Source organism: Periplaneta americana, chromosome 1 (assembly GCF_040183065.1).
Source record: "Periplaneta americana isolate PAMFEO1 chromosome 1, P.americana_PAMFEO1_priV1, whole genome shotgun sequence".
In the NCBI taxonomy this organism is placed as follows: domain Eukaryota; kingdom Metazoa; phylum Arthropoda; class Insecta; order Blattodea; family Blattidae; genus Periplaneta; species Periplaneta americana.
In genome coordinates, this window is record NC_091117.1 from 6,972,501 (window position 1) to 6,996,951 (window position 24,451).

A 24,451-nucleotide genomic window follows, 5' to 3' on the forward strand; every position below is an offset into this window, starting at 1 on the left:
CACATACTTACACAATTAACACGAGTAAGATCGCTATTTAATCAATTATTGTTAATCTTAAATGTTTAAATTAATATAATATTGATGTTGGATCTGGTTTTATTGTTTGCTTTAGAGGAGATTAGATCTGCTCGTGAGCCCACCAGAGACGGTAACCAACTTTGCAGACGTAATCTCGAACGTAATAATTTTTGTTTTCGGCTTCTTCCTGCGTTACATCCAAGCTGGAATTGAACTGCTGCTGGAACAGCGAGTGTTCAAGAAAGTCACGGAGGTAAGAGAAATAAGTGACATCAGGGAATTTGGAGAATTTCGCTTACACATTAGGGTACACATTTACATAAAGGTTTTGTATAATTTTACATCATTTTATAACTACACAATATGATGAAAAGATTTTATTTATAGAAATTTTTGATGTCTAACATATCTGTGAGAGTAAACATTCATGTCCAGTACATAAATAATCTAAAAAGTTTACAATGTATAGTAAAACCACAGTCTAGTATATACAGTCACGAAGCTCAATACGTAGGGAATATGCATACATTAGATAGTTGCTCACCACTAGGACCGCTAATATCACCTCATTACAGACAATGCGAAATAGTACCGGCACAGTCTATTGTTTCTAGCACCCTCAAAACTCGAGCTTCGTGACTATATAGTAGACTGTGGTAAAACTTCATTGAGGTACACATTTTCATGGGGCCTGAAAAAAAAAGTTTAGCCCTATGATAAAAAAAGGTATAATTTAAATAACTTTTAATAACATCTGAAATAGTGTTTGAAGACTGTATGGAAAGAACGAATTAAGTCAACTTAGTGAAATTTTTGCAGGAGATATTTAGAACTTTTTAGTTAAGCTATCTTTGAGTCAGTAATACAGTATGGTACTTAAATTTATAACACATATGCTTGAAGAATATAAGATTATTTGCAAGAAATCTCAGCTGATTGGAGCCAAAGCTGGCTGATATATTACATTTGAAACTCCAATTCAGAAAATTTTACCAAATTGATTTACCCTTGTTCTTGTTGTGTGCTCTTCAAAAAAAAAAAAAAAAAAAAAAGTAGTCCTATTTTGGATTGCTTGGATCTTATGCCACATCTGTGTTGAATTGGCTCAAAAACAACTTCCCTGATCAGTGGATAGGCCGCAGAGGTCGCCAGACCCAAAGCCACTTGACTTTGCTTTTGGATTTATGTTAAAGAAAAGGTATACGCATTGCCAACATTACACTGCGTTTAAATAACATGAAGTTTCGCCTCAGGCTTGTTTAGAGTCATACTGAACATATTTTTTGATTCAGTCTTTGATACGAGACTTGTCGAACACCCTATATAGAGATAGCCTCTTTCAAGATGTAGTAGTGATATCTTCGTAGGAAGTTGCATAATTGTTTCTGCCAATGTTTCAATATTTCTATAGACTTTTTTTTTATGCCTGTGAGTTATTGTCTCTTAGAATTGCCTTTATTTCATTAGCTAACAAAAGTAATGTTAAAAATGTTGCAGGCCACAAAATGCCACATGGAGGATACCGACTACATCCACGCTCTGCTGGCTGTTATGTTTGAAATGGTTCGCTATTGCAGCTGTTGCTTCGGTGGTGGGATGGCCAGGGTCACTGAAACAGACCTCATGAATGGTTTTGTTGAGGGGGGCACTGCTGACTGTTGCCTCACTGTCCTTAAAATGTAAGAAATATCTATAAAGAGAACAGGTTACATTTTATGTTGATTTTATTCTGTACAGTAGTGTAGGTATCAGTACTTAAGTTGTTAACTGAGGTAACAATCATGTGCTGTTGACGTGTTGAGTCCCAGAGATATGGCAAAATTGAATATTCCTGCACTAACTAAAAACTTTACATATTATAAGCAAAATGGGTTAAAGAAGGAGTTGTTGTCTTTATACACAGTCCCTTATCTGTTTTTGTATTCGTGACATATATCAATGGAACTTTCTGTACTAGTCATTAAGGGAGGAGTTGGGTAAAATTTTGGTAATTTTTTATAAAAACCCCATTTTCGTTTTTTTTTTTTTTTTTTTTTTTACATGTTGACCAAATTTTATCTAGAGCAGCGTTTCTCAAACTTTTTTGAAGTGTGGACCACTTTTTTAAGTCAGAACAGTTCTGCGGACCACCTTACTCTTGTTTCCTTCGAAAGTAAATTTATCATTTTTGTAGCATATTTTAATACTTACATTTTAATGTAGAAATAATTAATTAAATCAATTTAATTCAATTAATTTTATATTAGTATTAACTTATTAAGTTAATGTTAAGTTAATTTCTTATATCGTCATCTGCAAAAAGAGACATAAAAAATTAATGCAGAAACATGCCCTATTTTCAACAAGTAAAGATGCAATGTTTCATGTTCTATTATTGGTGTACGACGTACAGTAGGCCTACATAACTATTTCAATGTGCAAACTAGTAAGAAAGTCATAAATACAACGAAAGGTTCGGTACTTTGGTCCTCTGTTATGAATTCGGATGGTCCCTGGCTGTGTTACAGGCACGGCGCCAGATGTGCACGGAAAAGATAGCGAGAAACACAACGTTTATAGTGCTTTAAATCCCTCTTTTTTGCTGAGAGTAGAGTGGAAAGTCGATAGATGGGTAGGATAAATAAATTTCATAAAATGTCAGTACTGGGAGAAAAAGTGAAAGGTGATTGCCATGTGTCATTTATAAAGTCTGAGATTTTCAGCTACTGTATAGTGTGATATGCAATTCGTTTGAATTTTATTTTTTCTTCTGTCTTTTTTGAAGACCACAAGGGCAGACCTCGAGGACCATAGTTTGGGAAACGCTGATCTAGAGTAATTTCACTAGAAGTTTTGATTTATCTAGAGAAAATCAAAATTCGAGTGGGATTTAATTGACTTTTACACTATTAGAAGAAATAAAGTACTCTAATACCAATAAAATATTGATTGACTTGCTGAAATACTAAACTGTCTCGAAAATATATTATTGTACCTTCTCATCATTACAAATATTCCGCTAGATGGCAGTAGTTTGTTATGATGAGCTGTTCTCTTGTTACCAGTTGTGCCAACTATACAATCTTCATTGAACTCTATGGACGATTACTGATCAACAAGGCTATCCATAATCTCATACAACACAAGCTATAACATAACCTAAATAATATAAACAAGATAAATGAAAGAAAAGTTTTAATTAAGGATCATGAAATAAACATGAATCATTTTAAAAGGTATAATTATCGGAAGTACAATGTTGGCAAATAAAGAAACAAATACTAGGGAGGTGATAAAAATTGCAGGATAAGCAGCCATGATTGGTTGAAACACGCTGTTCCGTAGCCTACCGTTTTATTGGTCAAAAGTAATATGACGTAGTAAAAGTGTAATAGTCAACATAATCACCTTCATAATTCATGCATTAGTTATAGTTCACAATAATTACAAACAGGTTTTCATGACGAAAAATCGACATTTTAAACTCTTTTTCCGCATTCATTTTTACTGCATTTACTGAGATTCAAATAAGTTACAGCAAATTGCATGCTAAGCAATTGAATTCCCACTGCATGATCTGAAACCTTTTTGGATAAACTAACCATTTCAAAAAATAAAATATACTCTCCAAACACAAAAAAAATTTAAACTTTTAAACTGAGTAGATTCAATTTTTTTCATGTCACTCGTGCACTGAAAATTGAAATCATGGCTGTGCCATTAAAGAAGCTGTACAATGTTTTTTAAGGTCTGTAACTTATATTTTTTGGGAATATATATATATATTTAAAAAAAATCGATTTTTTTTTTAATTTTAATTATTGAAAAATTGTCGAATTGACGCTAATGAAACTGGGATGCATAAGTATTAATAACAAGGGGTTGCTGAAAAAAAAGGAAGTCTCTATCGGAATATGTACCGTATGATAAGACTTTCTTGTGTTAAATTTTAACGTACCTTGTTTACATGTTTCGACCTATTTATGGGTGATCTTCAGAACTGGTCGTTGTTGGTCTTGGCGCCTCTTGTTGTTTCCTGTGTGGAGAACAACAAACACGCAGACAACATCACATATTGGCACAGATACGTAGATGACATACTAATACTATACAAAGGAAACAAAAGACAGATCCAAAACCTACATCAACACATAAACAAAATACACCCAAAGCTACACTACACATTAGAAATTGAAAACAACAAATCCATAAATTTTCTAGACATCACAATAACAAAAGTAGACAACAAACACACATTCAAAGTATACAGAAAACCAACAACAACAACAACACACATACACAACACATCCAACCACCCCACTCAACACAAACAAGCTGCATTCCGAACAATGGTACACAGACTACTCAACATACCAATGAACCAACAGGATTACAACGAAGAGCTACACACAATCAAATACATAGCACAAGAAAACGGATACAACTCTGACATAATAGACTACATAATACGTAAGACAAAACATAACCACAAAAAACAGAAGAATACAACACAAACACAAGAACACAAAAAATACATCACACTAACGTACAAAAACAAAAACACACATAAAATTACAACCTCATTCAAGAAATTAAATTACAACATCGCATACAGAACAAATAACACTCTACAAAAACATCTCAACACACAAACAAACAAATACAACCACACAGGCGTATACAAACTCAAATGTAACACCTGCAACAACTTCTACATAGGACAGACAGGCAGAGCGTTTCAAACACATTACAAAGAACACATCACAGCCAAAACAAAATTACAAAACACCTCCACATATGCAGAACACATCACAAATGCCAACCACACCTACAGAGACATCAACACAGACATGGAAATACTACACAGCCAACCAAAAAGCCAGAAACTCAACACACTAGAACAATATGAAATATACAGACACACGAAAACACATCCCAACGATATTCTCAACACACAACTCAATTTCAAAACACACACACTCTTTGACTCTACACTATGAACACACCCTCACAGGAAACAAGAGGCACCAAGACCAACAACGACCAGTTCTGAGGATGACCCATAAAAGGTCGAAACATGAAAACAAGGTACGTTAGAATTTAACACAAGAAAGTCATACATATTCCGAAGTGATACAGTGTTAAAAGTTGTGTAATCAAGATGTATGAAGTCTCTATCTTAAAAGATTTAGAAAATAGAAATATAATTGTGTCCATATATGACACCGTGTGTTTTTCTGGGATTTAACATTGCCATAAAAAACCTATGTATAAAAATAGTGAAGAAATAACTTAATCAGTGGGCATGTTTAAAAATCAGCAGGCTTTGACAATTTGTGAAACAAGAGAACATCATGCTTCAACATAGCAACCATAAAATAATTGAAGTACCGGTATTCAGTAACTGACTGTTTCTCATACTTCTAGCCATGCAGAAGCAACATCTTCAGACTGGATGTTGGCCGCAGCCCTCATGCCATTGTTTGCCGCCTGCTCTTCGGAGGGCAAGTCACGGGCATGGCTGCAGTCACACCACAAGGAACTGCAGCCCTTCTACAACAGATTCATGAACCTCTCCATGATAACATTCAGCTTCAGTGCCGACGAATACCACGTGCTTCTGGTGAAGAGGAGAATCAAGACCTTCAGCAACTTGATGACGAAGCTGGCAAATGGCGAGAACATAGTGGCGAAGCACAAGGCATTGAGAAACAGAGGCACTGGCGACTTTCGTGGCCATGACAACAGCCGTCAGTCTCAGAAAAATAATACGGATGAAGTGAAATTTGAAGTAGAAAGCAAGAAGGACTTCAAGGAACAAGCAGAGAATATCGGTCGTGATGATTTAGCAATAAGCCTAGCAACTTGCTCGAAGAGAACGCGTAGGAAGGTGGCGAAGTCCCTCAGAATGAAGGTGACCACATTGCGCACTGCCAACTTAAAAGAACTGGACTTGACGAGCATAACTGGCTTAAATATAATACTTCCAACCGACACTTCCAGTCCCCGATCTCTTGAAAAAAACTCTTCTCAACCAGAAGATAAACAGAATGTGGGCAAGAACACTTGCAATGAAAAGATATCTGAAAATGTTGCATGTGCTGCAGAGAGTGGAAAGAAATGTACTGAAGAGGAAATGGACAACGCAGAATCAAGTGTCAACAAGAAACAGAAATCTCCAACTTCAGAGTCTGATAATCCACAAAATAAAGAGAAATGTGATACAACAAACAATCAAATACAAGACTCAGATCTTGATGATGAAGTTGTGATTCATACACCACCAGCTGGGGCCTTGCAGGACGAAGAATGTAGAAACATAAGCGAACTTCATAGCAGTGTTGACTCTGCTTCTCAAGAAACAACCGCGGTAACTACAGATAAAAATTCTGACGAAAAGATTGAAAATACGTGTCAGAAAAATATACAAGGAAATAAGATTGAAATGCCTTTAAAGAAAACAGCTGGAAACATCTGTAGAACGCCACCACATCCTTTCTCAAATCAGAACCAGAAAGTGACGAAGAAATCTGGTGATATACGTGAACAAAGTAGTGAAACACAAAACACAGAAGAAGAAGCACAAGAGTGTTCAGATTTCACGTCACTTGAAGCTCTCTTCCAAGAGATGGTGTTGAAATATACGCTGATGTGGGAACAAGAAAAGGAAAACGACTATCCTGGCCATAAACGTGATAGTAATCAAGATGAAAATTTGAAGATACTCAAAAGTATCCTCCCCAGAATAGAAAAAGAATATCTTGGTCGTCTTACCACAAGTTGGAACTCACTTGCAAACGTATTGAAAAGTATAAAGGATAAAGAAATATTCCTGTCTGTTGTTTCCAAATTGCAGAGAAGACTTGGGAATATGAGATCTCATGCAGACAACAAACTGAAGAAAATTAAAAAAGAAAACAGAGGATTAACAGAAGTCAAACTGATGAAAGAACCAGGGAATAATCTAGCTGTTGTAAATTCTGCAGAACTTGATAATAATAATAATAAAATTCCAGCTCTTAAATGGGATTCTACTGGAATGTCTGAACTGGACAGTTACTGCTTGCTGAAAGATATGGCAGATGTATTAAAAGATGATGAAGATGAAGGTCTGATTATAGAATCAACAAAATCTGAAGAAAGCAGTTATCTGTATGAAGACAGCAGCTTCTTTTCTAATTGCAATTTGCTAGAAAACGCTCCAGTTCACCGGAAATACGATTCTGATTATGCTGGCATGAGTCTGGAAGATTGCATCACTTCGTACATTAATGAGATAGACAGCAAACGCTTTGATTATGATTGGTCAAAGGCCTCAACGTCACCAGTAACAGATGATACGGAGAACATTACTGATATTCGTAAAGACTTGTTGGACGACAGTGGTGTAGGCGATCTTTCACTATCACAAAAAAACTTTGATAATGGTAAAGAAGTGAACAGCACCTTGTCTGCAGAAGTCCGAGATCCTGAATACTTTGATAATAAACATACAAAATTAAAAGAACTTAGTTTAGATGATTTTTTGAAAGAAGGAAAGAAATATACAAGTTCTCCAAAAGAAGAATCGGAATTTCCAGCACTCAAAGGTCTAGAAATCAAAGAAAAAGATCTGTACAAGGAAAAGAAAGTAATCACTATCATTGCACCAGGCGTGAAAAATGTGAAGACGGAGCCAAAGGGAAAAAATGCACGCTCTAAACATTCAGTATTTTCTCCTGAGAAAATGCCAAGCAACACATCGTTTACAAGTTTTGTACATGGCCATTCTTCACAGTCGCACACGCCCATGGGTAAAATTTCTTCATCACAGCTGGGCAACTCCATCAAACCGAAGGAATTTCCATCTGTATCTCCCAGAGACAGGTAAATTAGAGTTAAGAAAAGACTTGGTCCCTGTTTCACGAAAGTTAAAAATTACAATTTACTTACTTATGACTTTTAGAGAATCTGGAGGTTCATTGCCGCCCTCACATAAGTCCAGCATTGGTCCCTGTCTAAAATGAGATTAATCCAGTCCCTACTATCATATCCCACCTCCCTCAAAACAAATTTTAATATTATCCTCCCATCTACGTCCCGGCCTCCCCAAAGATCTTATCCCCTCCGGCCTCCCAACTAATATTCTATATGCATTTCTGGATTCGCCCATACGTGCTACATGCCCTGCCCATCTCAAACGTCTGGATTTAATGTTCCTAATTATGTTAGGTCAATAACAGAATTCTTGCACTTCTGCATTGTGTAGCTTTCTCCATTCTCCTGTAACTTCATTTCTCTGAGCCCCAAATATTTTCCTAAGCACCTTATTCTCAAACACCCTTAACCTCTGTTCCTCTCTCAAAGTGAGAGTCCAAGTTTCACAACCATACAGAACAAACGGTAATATAACTGTTTTATAAATTCTAACTTTCAGATTTTTTGACAGCAGACTGGATGATAAAAGTTTCTCAACCGAATAATAACAGGCATTTCCCATATTTATTCTGCTTTTAATTTCCTCCCGAGTGTCATTTATATTTGTTACTGTTGCTCCAAGATATTTGAATTTTTCCACCTCTTCAAAGGATAAATTTCCAATTTTTATATTTCCATTTCGTACAATATTCTGGTCACGAGAAATAATCATATACTTTGTCTTTTCAGGATTTACTTCCAAACCTGTCTCCTTACTTGCTTCAAGTAAAATTCCCGTGTTTTCCCTAAATAGTTTGTGGATTTTCTCCTAACATATTCACGTCATTCGCAAAGACAAGCAGCTGATGTAACCTGTTCAATTCCAAACGATAATATTAAAATGGCTTTGAGGGAGGTGGGATATAATGATGGAGACTGGATTAATCTTGCACAGGATAGGGACAGATGGTGGGCTTATGTGAGGGCGGCAATGAACCTGCGGGTTCCTTAAAAGCCATTTGTAAGAAAGTGACTAATGTGTTTGTCTTACATAATTTTCAATCCACTCCTCATTAATTTTTGCTCCATAATAGTGGAAGAATTATTAAAACCGTTTGATTGTCGATCTAAGAGGCTGAAAAAAAGGGACAATCCCGTTAGAAACGGGACTTTTGTCACCCTACTTTAAAACAAAGTGATGTCAAATGTCAGAATGGCAAACATTCTTCTGTAAAATGGTAAAATATATATATATATAATTTGAACTGGTGATTGAAATTACGGGAAAACGGCTGAACGGATTTTAATGAATGACGCGTCATTTTGAAGCTTGGCATCCAAGGATTTTCAGAAAAATAGTAACTTTCAGTGAAGCGTTAGTTTTCCTACATAATTTTCCTATTTTCCAAAATCCATCTTTCGTCAATTTTGGGAACTATCATAATAAAACAAAACAAACACTATAATAAACAATAGACTACTACACGAAGGCCATGACCTGCAGGATTGCTGACATATTTAGAGTTCAAATTCAATTGGTTATTAGAAATTTCAAGAATTACTAAAATTAATTTACAGGTCCAATTTTGCAGTGTGTAGATTTTAATATCCAATACATGCCTGTACTCAGAAAATTACAAACCTTGAGGTGGTTTGATGATATTATTACCATTAGAAATGAAATATTATTATAGTTAAAGACATGATGTGACTATTTTTCATTAATTACACATATTAAACCTACATTAATGATATGAAAGTGAAACGTTTTGGGGTTATATAAGTAGATGTAGCGAATATCTTAAATTAGATCTTGATATTTTCTATAATTTACTGAGTGGCGGCTACAAAACTTGCGTAAGGTAATATTGTTAATAAAAATAAAATTTTTATAGTTATTAATCAAGTGGGGTTGGGTGTTTTTCATAAACTTAATGACGGTGTGGTGTAGATATTTATATGCGTCATTCTCTTCAGTATTGGCTTGAGAGAGCGCAAAAATTACAATTCCTAAGGAAAGACCAAAAGATATTACTTACTGATAAAATAAGAGACCTACAAACCTACAATCCACAATAACCTGAAATAGCTATTGCTTTACTCCCACATGAAAAACCTACTGATCGTCCTGACATTGTTACTTGCGTTGAAACTCAAAACCTAAGGTGGATAGGTTCAAGAAAAAGTATTTGGCATAAAAAAACTATTCAGAGGGAATATGTTTCATTATTACGGAAGCAAATAACTTTCAAAATGTCTGGTATTCTTAATTGAAAATAAATCTGGAAAGTTTTTAGTTGAACGTCTAATGAACTTAGTTTGTAGGATTTGCTGCACAAGCCACTAGTGAGATTCTAAATAGGATGTATGTTGTTCTTGTTATTTCTGTTTCTAATTGGGGAGATCATTCTGCCAGATCTGTATAAACCCTCTTTTGACGGTCAGATATGTTAACCATTACTCCACAGCAGTAGACTTGCTTTGTTTCCAGTGGCGTAGCAAGAAATTTTGAGCAGGAGAAGCTAACTCAAATTGTCTTCCATGTACATATGAGATAACGTATTGGAAAAATATAGTCTTAAAATAAATAGTAGTCAATGTCAAGTCAGCAGTCCGAAGATTGACTGGAACCTCGTAAGTAACACCAATAAGGCATCACCTCGAATGGTACGTAGTAAAATATGAGTTCATGGTTTACACATATCTCTAACAAATAGACACGTATAGGTATAATTTAACACTAGCTCACACTCTGTCATATTTAGAGGAATCACAATATTAACGGTCAATAAATACAGTATTAGTACTGTCATTGCAAGTTATCTTGAACCTTACATCCCCTAAGTCTGTCTTTGGAACTGCTCGGTACGGCATGTACTCATCAACGTAACGACACGGCAAGGCTGCCCCTCCCTCGGGTAACGTGACTCTTTTAAAAAAATGTTGGTTCTTTTACCTTACGGCTCTCTACTGTAAAAGAACTTGGTTCAATACAGACATCATCTTCTGTCGATACTCCGGTTTTGAGAGGAGAACATAGTTTCGTAGCAAGCTTTAATTAAACTGTAATGAGTAAGTATTTAAATATAATCGTGTGTACACTCCTCTCTCATCTGGGCTGAGGACCGGCAATGGCGGAGTTACTACAGCTACTTCTATACGTTATATAGGCATGCATGACTTACACCTTCAGCTAATATGTACATATTCTTATAACAATATTTTACAGGCTAATTATTTGAATTTACATTAATTTACAATTATACACAGTCCATATCCCTATCATTGCTGCCATCATCGCTTGTTTCAAAATTAATTATTTCGCCAATGGCATCATCCATTCGGAATTATCTTCTTAATCGTAGACTATGTACTACTTTCTGAACACGATAGAATTCTTCGATTGTATCCCGAATAACGTGTTGATCGAAGTCGTCCACTTCAACTTTACACAAGTCTAATTCTGGAATGAAATAGTATGTTTAGTAGAACTATAAGAAAATAATAACTTGCAACAGTAATTCATTATGTCGCTCTCATTACAGACACTATTGTACATAACTATTATAGCAATAATTTCTAAACATTACATACCTATTCTTTCCCGAAGTAGTGAGAGGTTCATTCGGTTGTAATTCAGTATTATTTTTAATTCTCTTCACGGAACTAATACTTTTGCCAGAGTATTTAGCCGCTCTCTCATATTCCTTAGCAAGAGGTTCCAGCAAATATTTGTTTAATTTTTCCTCCTTCCAACGCTTAATTTTATTATATTTGCGATAATTTCTCTTTCTCAGCTATGGACAACTGCGTTTCTTTTTCTCCGCGGTGGTGTGATTTCACCATAATTACTACCCTGTGGTTGCTGCTCCATGGTAACACTACTGGTACGCAGTGAAGGAAATAGCTCTATGTCTCTTGACAAGAGATTATGCTGCGGAGCATGCGCAAACAACTCAGCTGGCTCCACCCGCATTAAGCGCTTCCTTCCCTCTGCCCCTCTGTCCCCGCTCAGAATGTTCAAGTTAACTTGCAATAACAGTAATTACATAAGTATGCGTCTGTCTTGGTTGTGTCCTTCATTGACAGCAAGGGAGTCGGTCGTTTCTTTTTTAAATCACATTTTTGTTCGTAAGTCAGTCTTGATAATGGAATTGTCCTAAAAATTCAAGTAAATTAGTGTCAGGAACTGTTATTTCACTCATTATTTATTATATCAGCCACAATGCACACTAACACTTCAACTGAACACAACTCACGAAAGGGATAACTCGGAAACTACATTATTTTCAATGTTAAAGCTAGCTTCTTGCGAGCCTTGCGACCAGGGTAGTTTTGAAAGAAAGAGATGGAAAATCTGCGGGGTGGGTTAAACAGAAGAATGAGGGAATTGGAAGCTGGTGTGTGCAGGCTTCTTGTTTACTGCTGCATCATAAATCATCCTAAGCTGCCGCATCACAATATTTAACGTGTAAATATAAATTGTATTAAAATTAATAAATATAATCTTCATCTTACGATTTTTGGGTGACGTATATACGTCCGTTGATGTGACATATTAATGAATTGAATACTATTATAGTCACAATCATGCCATGGTATGAAAGAAAAATTTCACAACCTCGAGCGGGAATCGAACCTGCGACTTCCTGTTCTCCGGTCAGGCACTCTGCCACTGAGCTATCGAGTTCGTCTCACGCCAAAGGCTTGGAATTATCCTTTCATACTGGCGACTCTGATATAGAGTACTGTCCATAGCATCTGATCTTAGTCAGCACTGCTTATGGGTTGAAAGAAACTTTACAAATGTAATCTTCATCTTACGATGTTTGAGTGACGTATATACGTAGTCGCAGGTTCGATTCCCGCTCGAGGTTGTGAAATTTTTCTTTCATACCATGGCATGATTGTGACTATAATAGTATTTAATTCATTAATAAATAATTTTGTTCATAAACTGCAGGTTTATTATGAAATTATTATTAACTGGGGAAGCTGACCTTTTTTAGCTTACATTGACGCTACGCCACTGTTTGTTTCACAACCTATGTTTCTTCTCTCTGTAGCTGCAGAGTCAAGATTGTCCTGAACTCCAACTACAATGCCTCTAGCCGATGGGCGTCGCTGGTGACGTCTTTCCAAGCCCTCTCGCCATCGGACTGCCAGGTGATTGGCGGAGGAGCACTCATTGTCTGCTCTGAATTCAAGCGTTACTCTTACAAAGTTTCGGACGGAGGAAATTTTGGTGACGTAGAGATAGGGATCAGTGCTGATGGACATCCAATGGCTGTGAAAAGAAGCTACCAGTACGCCACCTTCTGCAGTCCCTCTTTAAACCTGCAGCTGCAGTCTGCAGTGGCACCTCTGCTCAACGTGAAGGACCCCCACATCCTACAGTATGCTCTGTGCATCCTGCAGGACAATGAAGTGTTCCTATCAGCTCCGCTTTGTGAATACAACCTTGGAGAGTATCTGATGCACCTCAAGTTGTTCAACAACCTCAAACACCAAGCGTCTGGTCTTGTTAAACAGGTCAGTACAATCAAATATTCAAGTTTTCTTTTAAATTCGGGATATTGATTTTCTGTTTTAATTGTTGAACAATGGATATGAAACTTTTTTTAGTTTTCAATCTACAGAGAGGACTGTATGAATGCCAATTGTTTCCTGGTAATCTGATAAGTTTTTCATATTGAATCAGTGCTTTTTCTTCTATTGTCAGTGAAATCAGAAGTAAACACTGAAATACTAAAACAATTGTCTTTAGAGACAATTAATATTAGATACCCTCCACAAAACTGGCTTCATTTATACACTGACGGGTCCTTCATCTCCAGAGAACAAGGTGCCGGTACAGGTGTTACGTGCTGTCTCTTCTCACTTTGTAGATCTCTTGAATATGGAACAACAAGTTTTGATGGAGAAATCATTGCAATAAATGAATGTCTCAGGAATCTTCTATGCCACCTCAATAAATTTAGGAATGCAGTTATATTGTCAGACTCCAAAGCAGCTATTCTATCAATCGTCTCTAAACACACACCTTCATCTCAAACAGCAGAAATAACTAAAATGCTCTCTCAATTAATATCACTCAATAAAAGAATTGTATTCCAATGCATACCATCCCATTGTGGAATCCTGGGAAACGAGAATGCGGATGCTTTAGCAAAGAAGGGCAGCACTGCTACTTACAGACCTGTTACTAAATCTACGTATTACTCTGTGAAGAGATTTATTAAATCTACATACTTAGACTTCAACAAACAAAATTTGATAACACAATCCCAAGGGAAAAAATGGAACTCTCTGCATCAAAATCCACAGTTAATTCCCGATTTACCACGAAAATCGTCTGTAGCTGCATTTAGATTGGCAACAGGCTATGATTGTTTGGCCAAACACCTGCATAGAATTGGAATATATCAGTCCCCTAACTGTCCATTGTGCAACTCAAACCAAGAAATGGATTCGGAACATCTCAAAATCTGTGCTTCATTGGCTGGCCATGATAATATCTTTTAAAAATATTGGAGTGCAAGAGGTCAAATGACTTTATTGTCAAACGCCTGGCATTATAAAACAAAAACAACAACAATATTTTTGGTGTAGCCTATAATATTATTATGGTACAAGTTTCGCAATTTATACGGAATTTTTTACTGATTTCCGATCCGAAAAAAACGCCACAAGCGGAATTTGGAAGCATTATAAGATGATAAAATTATGCAATTATGCGGGATTATTCGTATGTATGGTAGTTATCTAGGGAATGTCTAGGGACCTATAGAAACAGCGTTATAAAGGAGATAGCGTTATAAGCGGGAAATATTAACGAGGTTTTACTGTAGTTTCATCTTAAACAATTCTTCAAATGTTTGTGCGAGATCGTGCGTATTTGCTTGGTTTCCGCACGAAACCAATACGCGGTAAGTGTGAAATACCACATTCAGTATTCCCAACGTAACACACATAACAATTTCCCTCTTGTTACCGCTTAAGCGCGACATTCATTTTACTGCTTTAGGCTTTTAACATATTATTTTTAAAGACGTTCAATATAGTAATAATTATAAATTGGAAACTTACCACTGCAATTTCACCTAAATTGCACTGTTAATTATTGTTTTTAAATATTTGAAAAAATTAAGTAAACTCTACAACACCACAAAAGTTACTGCATTTGTAATGCAAGTAACATTAAGGAAGCCGTGAAAAAATCAACAAGATTCCAGACTCATCATAGAGCGTATTCCGAATCTCACCGGTGAGCAATCCGATGGCATCACGGTGTTCCGAATTCCACCGATGACGTCATTGATGCTCCACCGGTGTCGCACCGGTGCCATCAACTTGCAGAGGTGGTGGCAGTCTCCATCAGCCGTCATCAGTGAATCTGATTGGTTCTTGTATAGGGTGGGGTTTAGCAGACGAATGACATCGTGCACTGTTGTGTCATGGCGGTGTGTTCTGCTGTATTGTTTGTAATGAGCACAACGTAAAAACAATATGTTAATGGCTTATGAGCGAACATGTCAACGGACCAGTTATTACTACCGGTTCAAGAAATAAATTGTTTATGCTCTCTTTTCTTTGAACGAGATGGCAGTACGGAAATTTCGCAAAATTTTGCTAGTGTAGCACAGACAACAACTTGTACAGTCGCCATGACAGCCATCGATCCTTCCAGCAGTTTTGTTCCTTATTTTGCTGCAACGTGACGTCATTGATGCCACCGAACCGGTGAGATTCGGAATACGCTGATAGACTGGAGGAAAAAAAAGACAGACGTATATTACGGCCTGCTGGAGTATAGTAAACACAGAAAACATTTTATAGGAACAATGTTGAAGATAGATATATTTGTTTTCCAAAGTTGCCGTCATTGAACAGAAACCAACATGGAGATTTCATTGCAACTAATTAGAAATTCCTCTTTCAGGTATGTAATAAACGATCTTCGCACAAAATAATGTACGATACAGGAGCGGTATGTTTGTTTTCATGTTCTCGGAAATTAAAAAAGCTCAACTACGTTTCGCTTTTTCAATCCTTTCCCTCGAACATGAAAACGTCAACATACCGCTCTTGTAACGCATATTACTATTTCAGCTTCTGGCTGGGCTGCGGTTTCTGCACACACAAGACATTCCCATCGTCCACGGAAATCTGAAGCCATCCAACATTTTAATTAGCAACACAGGGGTACTCAAGTTGGCTGACTTCGGGCTAAGTGAGGTAAGGTTAAATTCATTATTGTAAGTGATTCTCCTCCTCATCATGATTACAACTCAGATACTCTAGCCTGAACAGCATTTCATTCATCCATAGTTTTCTATTCAAGGGTAGGTCTTTCACTGCAAACCCAGCATTCACCAGTCTTTCCTATTTTCTGTCTTCCTCTTAGTCTCCTCATATGATCCATATATCTTAATGTCGTCTATCATCTGATATCTTCTTCTGCCCCGAACTCTTCTCCCGTTCACCATTCCTTCCAGTGCATCCTTCAGTAGGCAGTTTCTTCTCAGCCAGTGACCCAACCAATTCCTTTTTCTCTTCCTGATCTGTTTCAGCATCATTCTTTCTTCACCCAGTCATTCCAACACAGATTCATTTCTTATTCTGTCTGTCCATTTCACACACTCCATTCTTCTCCATATCCACATTTCAAATGCTTCTAGTCCTTTTCTCCTCCATTGCATACATCGATGACTAGCTACATATTACACTAGTCAGACTTCAGATGCATACAAACAATTGTTCTTCCTCTGACACATATCGTCAAGTGAGATGTACTGCCTGATAATAGATGTACGTATCAGCCAGAACCTCATTCAGAGGTACTACGTAACTAGAAAAGAATATACAGTGAAACCTGTTCAAGACGGAAGTGACATGGTCCTAATTTTTTTTTCCGTTGTGGACAGGTTTCCGTATTATTCAGGTGTGACATTAAAATGGAATATTTTGTCATTCATATACATGAAAAACAAAATGGCATGTCCCAAACTGCAAGAAGTACAAAATATTCCATTTAACACTCATCACATTAAATCAGCTTTCTGTCGCTCATTACGTTGGTGAATCATCTTGATTAAAATCTCATTTTCTGTATAAATATTATCGTAACTCACTCATTAGTCATTAAACATTACTAAAGTTTACTAATCTCATTCTATTTAATATCTAACACTATACTCTAATACGGGCGGCCGGGTAGCTCAGTTGGTAGAGCAGCTGGCTACGGACTGAAAGGTCCGGGGTTCGATCCCAGGTGGTGACAGGAATTTTTTTCTCGTTGCCAAACTTTCAGAACAGCCCCGAGGTTCACTCAGCCTCCTATAAAACTGAGTACCGGGTCCTTCCCGGGGGTAAAAGGCTGCCAGAGCATGGTGCCGACCACACCACCTCATTCTAGTGCCGAGGTCATGGAAAGCATGGGGCTCTACCTCCATGCCCCCAAGTGCCTTCATGGCATGTTACGGGGATACCTTTACCTTTACCTTTTACACTCTAATAATGCACTGCATATCACTGCACATTATTAATTAATTGGACTAGGAGCCATCTATTAGAAGTCTTGAATTCTGGTTTACTTAATTTCTTTCCCAGTTCAATAGCTTGCTTTGCAGAACAGATCCAGAAATTGGCTTGTTCTTTGAAAGGTCATGAAGAACCCACTCCCACAACAGTTCATTTATTTCCACATAAACAGTTGCTTTCTGGTTTCTTTTGTGTCGCCAATATTGGCCGCATGCCACTCACTCATTATGATCTTTATTTTTTAAAGTGTCACACCTGAGTTTTCCACAACTGTACTTCAATATTATTTCTAATTTTCCTTTATCTCGATAACTTTTACTTCATCACTTAATGTTAATGCCACATTTTATGCAACTTTTTTTCTACCTGGAAATCACTACACTTGCGCTCTGTTTAGCTACGACAGTTTACGGGTGTGAAGCATTGAAAATCTTTGAAGGGACTCGTCTGCCTAGTCAACAGGGTAATACAATTTATGACTGACAGGCCAACACACTCTCGTACCCTCTAGAATTTTGCAAAGAAATCTTGTTTTTATCTTAGTGACCTACATGTTTCGTATATTTCTTGAAATTACACGCTGTTTCAAAATATAGTTACAAAATATAGTGTGTCCAAAATATTGTTTCCGTTTTGAACAGTAGCAGACAGTTTCCGTTTCCGTGTTGGACAGTTTCTTTTTTATTCAGGAAAAATTACCGGTGGCGTAGCGTCAATGTAAGCTAAAAAGCTTAGCTTCCCCAGTTAATAATAATTTCATAATAAACCGGCAGTTTATGGAGAAAATTATTTATTAATTTTAATAGAATTTTTATTTACGCGTTAAATATTGTGATGCGGCAGCTCAGGATGATTTGTGATGCAGCAGTAAACAAGAAGCCTGCACACACCAGCTTCCAAGCAGACTGGTTTCTTCTGTGTAATCCACCCCGCAGATTTTCCATCCCTTTCTAACTAAACTACCCTAGTCGCAAGGCTCGTAAGAAGCTAGCTTTAACATTTAAAATAAGTAGTTTCCGAGTTATCCCTTTCCGTCAGTTGTGTTCAGTTGAAGTGTTAGTGTGCACTGTGGCTGATATAATAAATAATGAGCGAAATAACAGTTCCTGACACTAATTTACTTGAATTTTTTTAGGACTATTGTATTATCAAGACTGACTTACGAACGAAAGTGTGATTTAAAAAACAAATGACCGACTCCCTTGCTGTCAATGAAGGACACAACCAAAAGACAGACGCATACTTACGTAATGATACTAATATTGTGATTTCTCTAAGTATGACAGGGAGTGAGCTAATGGTATACGTATACGTGTCTATTTGTTAGAGATATGTGTAAACCGTGAAATCATATTTTACTACGTATCATTTGAGGTCATGCCTTATTGGTGTTACTTACGAGGTTCCAACCAATCTTCGACTGCTGACTTGAAACTGACTACTATTTATTTTAAGACTGTATTTTTGTAATACGTTTTCTCATATTGCATGAAAGACAACTTGAGTTAGCTTCCTCTGCTCAAAATTTCATGCTACGCCACTGAAAATTACACATAATATATACAAATTTCGCCAGGACCAATAAACTGTTCCGAAATAGACAGGATTCCGGATTATTCAGGTTCCGATTTGAACAGGTTTCACTGTATTTTAATCTTCTTTATCAAAATCCAGAAATTCATCTTCAGAGCTAAATGAAGAGTCACTTGAAACTTCTTCCAAATCAGAATCTAATTGTTCTCTGTACTATCCAGTGGATTACTAATGCCACACTTCTTAAATGATCTAACCACTGTCTTGAGTTTTCACAGCATCCATTCACAATAATATCTAATAATATAATATAATAAGATATCTCCCTGAGCACGAGTTTTTTACTTCTTCAGGGAAGAACTAAGATTGTATTTTTGCCCATGTTATTTTACTAACAATAAACAATAAACAATGTGGTGTAGGTATAAGATACATCCTGTTTTTCAGACTCATTTTTAAAGAAAAAAAATTGCGTCTTGCCAGTCAGGGGCGTACACAAGGGCGGGGGGAGTTACCAGATTTCAACCCCCCTCGAACTTTATAAAAAAAAATATGACATATTTAATTTTGAGTATTTTTTTTTATTCATAATATTTTTCCTTTCTTAAATTTTTTCACTGTCAGAGTAACAAAATCTACATCGACATAGTCATAGACATAATCTTCTACCCCTCCTTCAATATAATCCCTGTGCTTGGTGCTGCGGCACGTTCGCATTATAACAATACTATCTTTATTATAGAGAGATCTACCGCCTACTACCGACTTTGTAATAAAATGAAGCCGACACAATGTGAAATTTAACTTGTTGTGAAACATATTGAAAAGGTTGTTTCGACAGTTGTACACTGCAGATGTTAAGGGGAGAGGATGGTATTTTTTAAAACTTTTTTTCCTATTTGGTATAAAATATTTATTTTTTTTATGTAGAGAGCTCATAGCTGTGGAAACTCAACTAAATAAAAATATTTTGAAAAAAAAAAATTATTTGGGGGCCCAAATTTGAAAAAAATATACCCAATGCAGGATTGTACTAAAACCGATATATCTAAACTGTTTTTAAAGATAGATTCAAACGGTTTTTTGCAATGTATTTGAAAAAGCATGTTCTACAAATTGTCTGTAACAGAATTTTGATATTAGTCCCTACGTTTGTAAAATAAACAATCAAAATTTAATAACTTTTTCTGATTTCCTTTCTTGCAAACAAACGGACGTATTTTAAAATGAAATCAATTAACAAAATTCTGTTACAGAGAAAAGTTTCCTAATAGTCTAAAGAATGTGTGTTCTAAATTTCATGCATGTATCTTTAATAGTTCAGAAATTATATCCATTTTTATTTGGCAATGTAGCAAAAAAAATTAAGTTACTGGAAAGCGATAAAAGCGGGCGTATGATTTAAAAATCCATAGCGCAGGAAGTTTAAAAATGGCGACTCAACATCCGATAAGGGCACAAATACCCACAAAATGTTATGCAATGCATTCCACACATATCAAAGAAAAATTTTTTTTTTTTTTTTTTGAAAATTTAATTTACCGGAAACAACAATAAAAGTGGGCGAGTGATTTAAAAATTCATAACGCAGGAAGTTTAAAAATGGGGACTCAACATCCGACAAGGGCACAAATAGCCACAAAATCTTATGCTATGCATTCCACACATATCACAGAGTATTTTAAAGAATTTTTTTTTTTTTAATTTACTCATTTTTCACCAAAAAATACCATCCTCTCCCCTTAAATATTGTGCATTGTCGATTTTAAACTCACTTTAAAAGCAGTATTCATCCGTCCATTAGTTTGAGTTCTGACTTTATTGTGAAATGTTCGTTTAATGTTTTGTGCATTTGACAATTCTTATTTTTAATATAAATTTCACGTTATCGTTCTGGGTCCTTCAATATTATAAGTGACCACAAAGCTCAATATTTTACTAATTTTTAACAAAAAGTCACGTAGTGATCCTCGCGAGGTTAGTGAAAATTTCACATTGGCAAATATTTCTTCGCAGCCACAGTGTGACAATGTTGTTGTGAACATTCTTCCTGGAACTAGTATCACTTCCCCTTTGAAAACTCAGCTGATGATGATGATGATGATGATGATGATTATAATAATAATAATAATAATAACAATAATACACAACCTTTAAAATATGGTACCGATCATAAAGAAGTTTAATACTGACCCCTTCACAAAATTCTGCATACTCCATTGGCGCTAGTAAAATGATATTTCGTTTCTGATAAGTAAAGATAGCCTAACTCATCAGCTGCTTGTCTATGCAGATGACGTGAATATGTTAGGAGAAAATCCACAAACGATTAGGTAAAGCACGGGAATTTTACTGGAAGCAAGTAAAGAGATAGGCTTGGAAGTATTGTAAATCCCAAAAATACAAAGTATATGATTATGTCTTATGACCAGAATATTGTACGAAATGGAAACGTAAAAATTGGAGCTTTATCCTTTGAAGAGGTGGAAAAATTGAAATATCTGGGAGCAACAGTAACAAATATAAATGATACTCGGGAAGAAATTAAGCACAGAATAAATATGGGAAATGCCTGTTATTATTCGGTTGAGAAGCCTTTATCATCCAGTCTGCTGTCAAAAAATCTGAAAGTTAGAATTTATAAAACAGTTATATTACTGGTTGTTCTTTAAAGTTGTGAAACTTGGTCTCTCACTTTGAGAGAGGAACATAGGTTAAGGGTGTTTGAGAATAAGGTGCTTAGGAAAATATTTGGGGCTGAGAGGGATGAAGTTACAGGAGAATGGAGAAAGTTACACAACACAGAACTGCACGCATTGTATTCTTCACCTGACATAATTAGGAACATTAAATCCAGACGTTTGAGATGGGCAGGGCATGTAGCACGTATGGGCGTATCTAGAAATGCATATAGAGTGTTAGTTGGGAGGCCGGAGGGGAAAAGACCTTTAGGGAGGCCGAGACGTAGATGGGAAGATAATATTAAAATGGATTTGAGGGAGGTGGGATATGATGATAGAGACTGGATTAATCTTGCTCAGGATAGGGACCAATGGCGGGCTTATGTGAGGGCAGCAATGAACCTCCGGGTTCCTTAAAAGCCAGTAAGTAAGTAAGTCTAACTCATTACGTTTACCATTTTGGCTTGTTCTGACTCAATGTTTCACAACTTTCCCTGCCTTCAATTGTAACTTCTGTGTCGCTTTTAGCAGCCGATTATTTATTAGGCTGTCCAGATAATGAACAGTGACAAGGAATGATACTGTTAATTGTTGTGCAGATCCTGTACAAATACATCCGTCCTCCCAAGTCCACACAAATCTGGTGGTCCCGAGAGACGTACGAAGCCTACGAACTGGAGTGGCGCATGCACTGCACTCTGCAGTCGGACATCCAAGTGGCTGGAATGCTCATCCACTTCATACTCACCGGAGGTCTTCACCCATTCGGCGCGTATGCCAGGGACATAATAGATAATATTGCAAAGGGCAGTCCTTCCCTGGGGACATCGGGTTGTGAAGTGAATGACCTGATCTCATGGATGCTGGTATACGAACCTTATGAGAGACCTGTCATCGCAGATATATTCAAGTAAGTTACAAATATCACAACATACATTAGTTCCTCAGTTAAGGCGGAAAGTTGCGCTCGGGCGCGGGTTCGATCCCCGCTTGGGCTGATTACCTGGTTGGGTTTTTTCCGAGGTTTTCCCCTACCACAAGGTTGTTGTTGTTGTTTTCTAATGCCAGGCGTTTGACAATAAAGTCATTTGACCTCTCACACTTCAATATTTTTCAATGATATTGTCATAGTCAGCCACTGAAGCACAGATTTTGGGGTGTTCCGAATCCATTTCTTGGTTTGAGTTGCACAATGGGCAGTTAGGGGACTGATATATTCCAATTCTATGCAGCCAACCGTAAGGTGAATGCCAGGTAATCTATGGCGAATCCTCGGCCTCATCTCGCCAAATACCATCTCGCTATCACCAATCTCATCGAAGCTAAATAACCTCGTAGTTGATACAGCGTCGTTAAATATCCAACTAAAAAAAAAGTTAAAGGGGATGGACGAAACTTCTATTTTCTACATTTTTCAAGCTACGTCTTTGATTTTTTGTCCACATAATCACGATGTGATAGATAATGATGTGGTGAAGATTCCTTCCTGTGAATCAATCAGTTTCTGAGTTAACAAAAATATTTCGAAAAATTTGCATATTTCAAAATGAAATGTGTCACTCAATTTTTCAAAATATCAACAAACAAAATTTGATAACACAATCTGTCCACACCTGTGGAGTAATGGTTAGCACGTCTGGCCGCGAAACCAGGTGGCCCGGGTTCGATTCCTGGTCGGGAAAAGTTACCTGGTTGAGGTTTTTTCCGGGGTTTTCCCTCAACCCAATAAGAGCAAGCTACGTCCTTGCAAATGTAATCTCCATCTTACGATGTTTGGTGATGTATACTGGGTGTTCATTTCAAAGTGTGTCATGACGTCACTGTTGTGAGTCAGCGATTTGAAGCGAGTTTCAGCTTTTATGTCAGAGAAGTTGCCTATTAATCAAGGCGTTCAATCTGAACTTGAGAACGTGTACGGTATAACTTGAAAGTCGTAGCAACAGATGGCGGTCTGTAAAGTTTGTGTGCTACCATAACCTCTTTCGAACTGTGTTTTGCGCGGGCAAGTCGTACGCAGGGTATTTGTTATCATCGATTGCGTACGGTAACATTCCACAACACAAATCAAATGCTCCGTGTCCATGTTGACCGTCCAAGTTAATGTCAACAAATAAGTAAATAATCGTCTTAACCCTCTCCCCATATCCCGACAGTAAGAAAAAAAACTCACTTCAGTATGTGTTTCCAAACAGTTCACATTCTTGCCACTACTGGCGTTACCGTATGTATCGGTAAGTAATCTTCAGAATGAACGCCGTACTTGCTAGGCAACTTCTCTCGCATTTAGGTAATACGCCTCTGCGGAAGTGTAGGAAGATTGAATTCTCTAGGCTCATCGGCTAGCCACATGACGACATACAGTGAGCCATGACACATTTTGAACTGAACACCCAGTACACGTCCGTTGATGTGACATATTAATGAAATTAAATACTATTAAATACTATTAAATTCATTAATATGTCACATCAACGGACGTGTATACGTCACCAAACATCATTTGTAAAGTTTCTTTCAACCCATAAGCAGTGCTGACTAGATCAGACGCTATGGACAGTACTCTATATCAGAGTCGCCAGTATGAAAGGATAATTCCAAGCCTTTGGCATGAGACGAATTCGATAGCTCAGTGGTAGAGCGCCTGACCGGAGAACAGGAAGTCGCAGGTTCGATTCCCGCACGAGGTTGTGAAGTTTTTCTTTCATACCATGGCATGATTGTGACTATAATAATATTTAAATTCACTACGTCCTTGATTTTTTGTCCACATAATTACGATGTGATAGATAATGATGTGG

General features: G+C 36.9%; 1 protein-coding gene across 2 annotated transcripts in view; it reads left to right on the plus strand.

Annotated features, from left to right (window-relative positions):
• The window catches only part of LOC138702882 (uncharacterized), a 51,658-nt gene that overhangs the window by 19,969 nt on the left and 7,238 nt on the right, over window positions 1-24,451 (plus strand). Inside the window, exons 6-11 of one of the 2 annotated variants that reach the window (XM_069830297.1) lie at window positions 116-274; window positions 1,519-1,700; window positions 5,428-7,866; window positions 12,963-13,428; window positions 16,009-16,134; window positions 22,253-22,563. In XM_069830297.1, the coding sequence (XP_069686398.1) occupies window positions 116-274; window positions 1,519-1,700; window positions 5,428-7,866; window positions 12,963-13,428; window positions 16,009-16,134; window positions 22,253-22,563 (3,683 nt within the window). The remainder of the gene's footprint in view (window positions 1-115; window positions 275-1,518; window positions 1,701-5,427; window positions 7,867-12,962; window positions 13,429-16,008; window positions 16,135-22,252; window positions 22,564-24,451) is intronic. The other variant, XM_069830376.1, reaches the window with a different exon arrangement.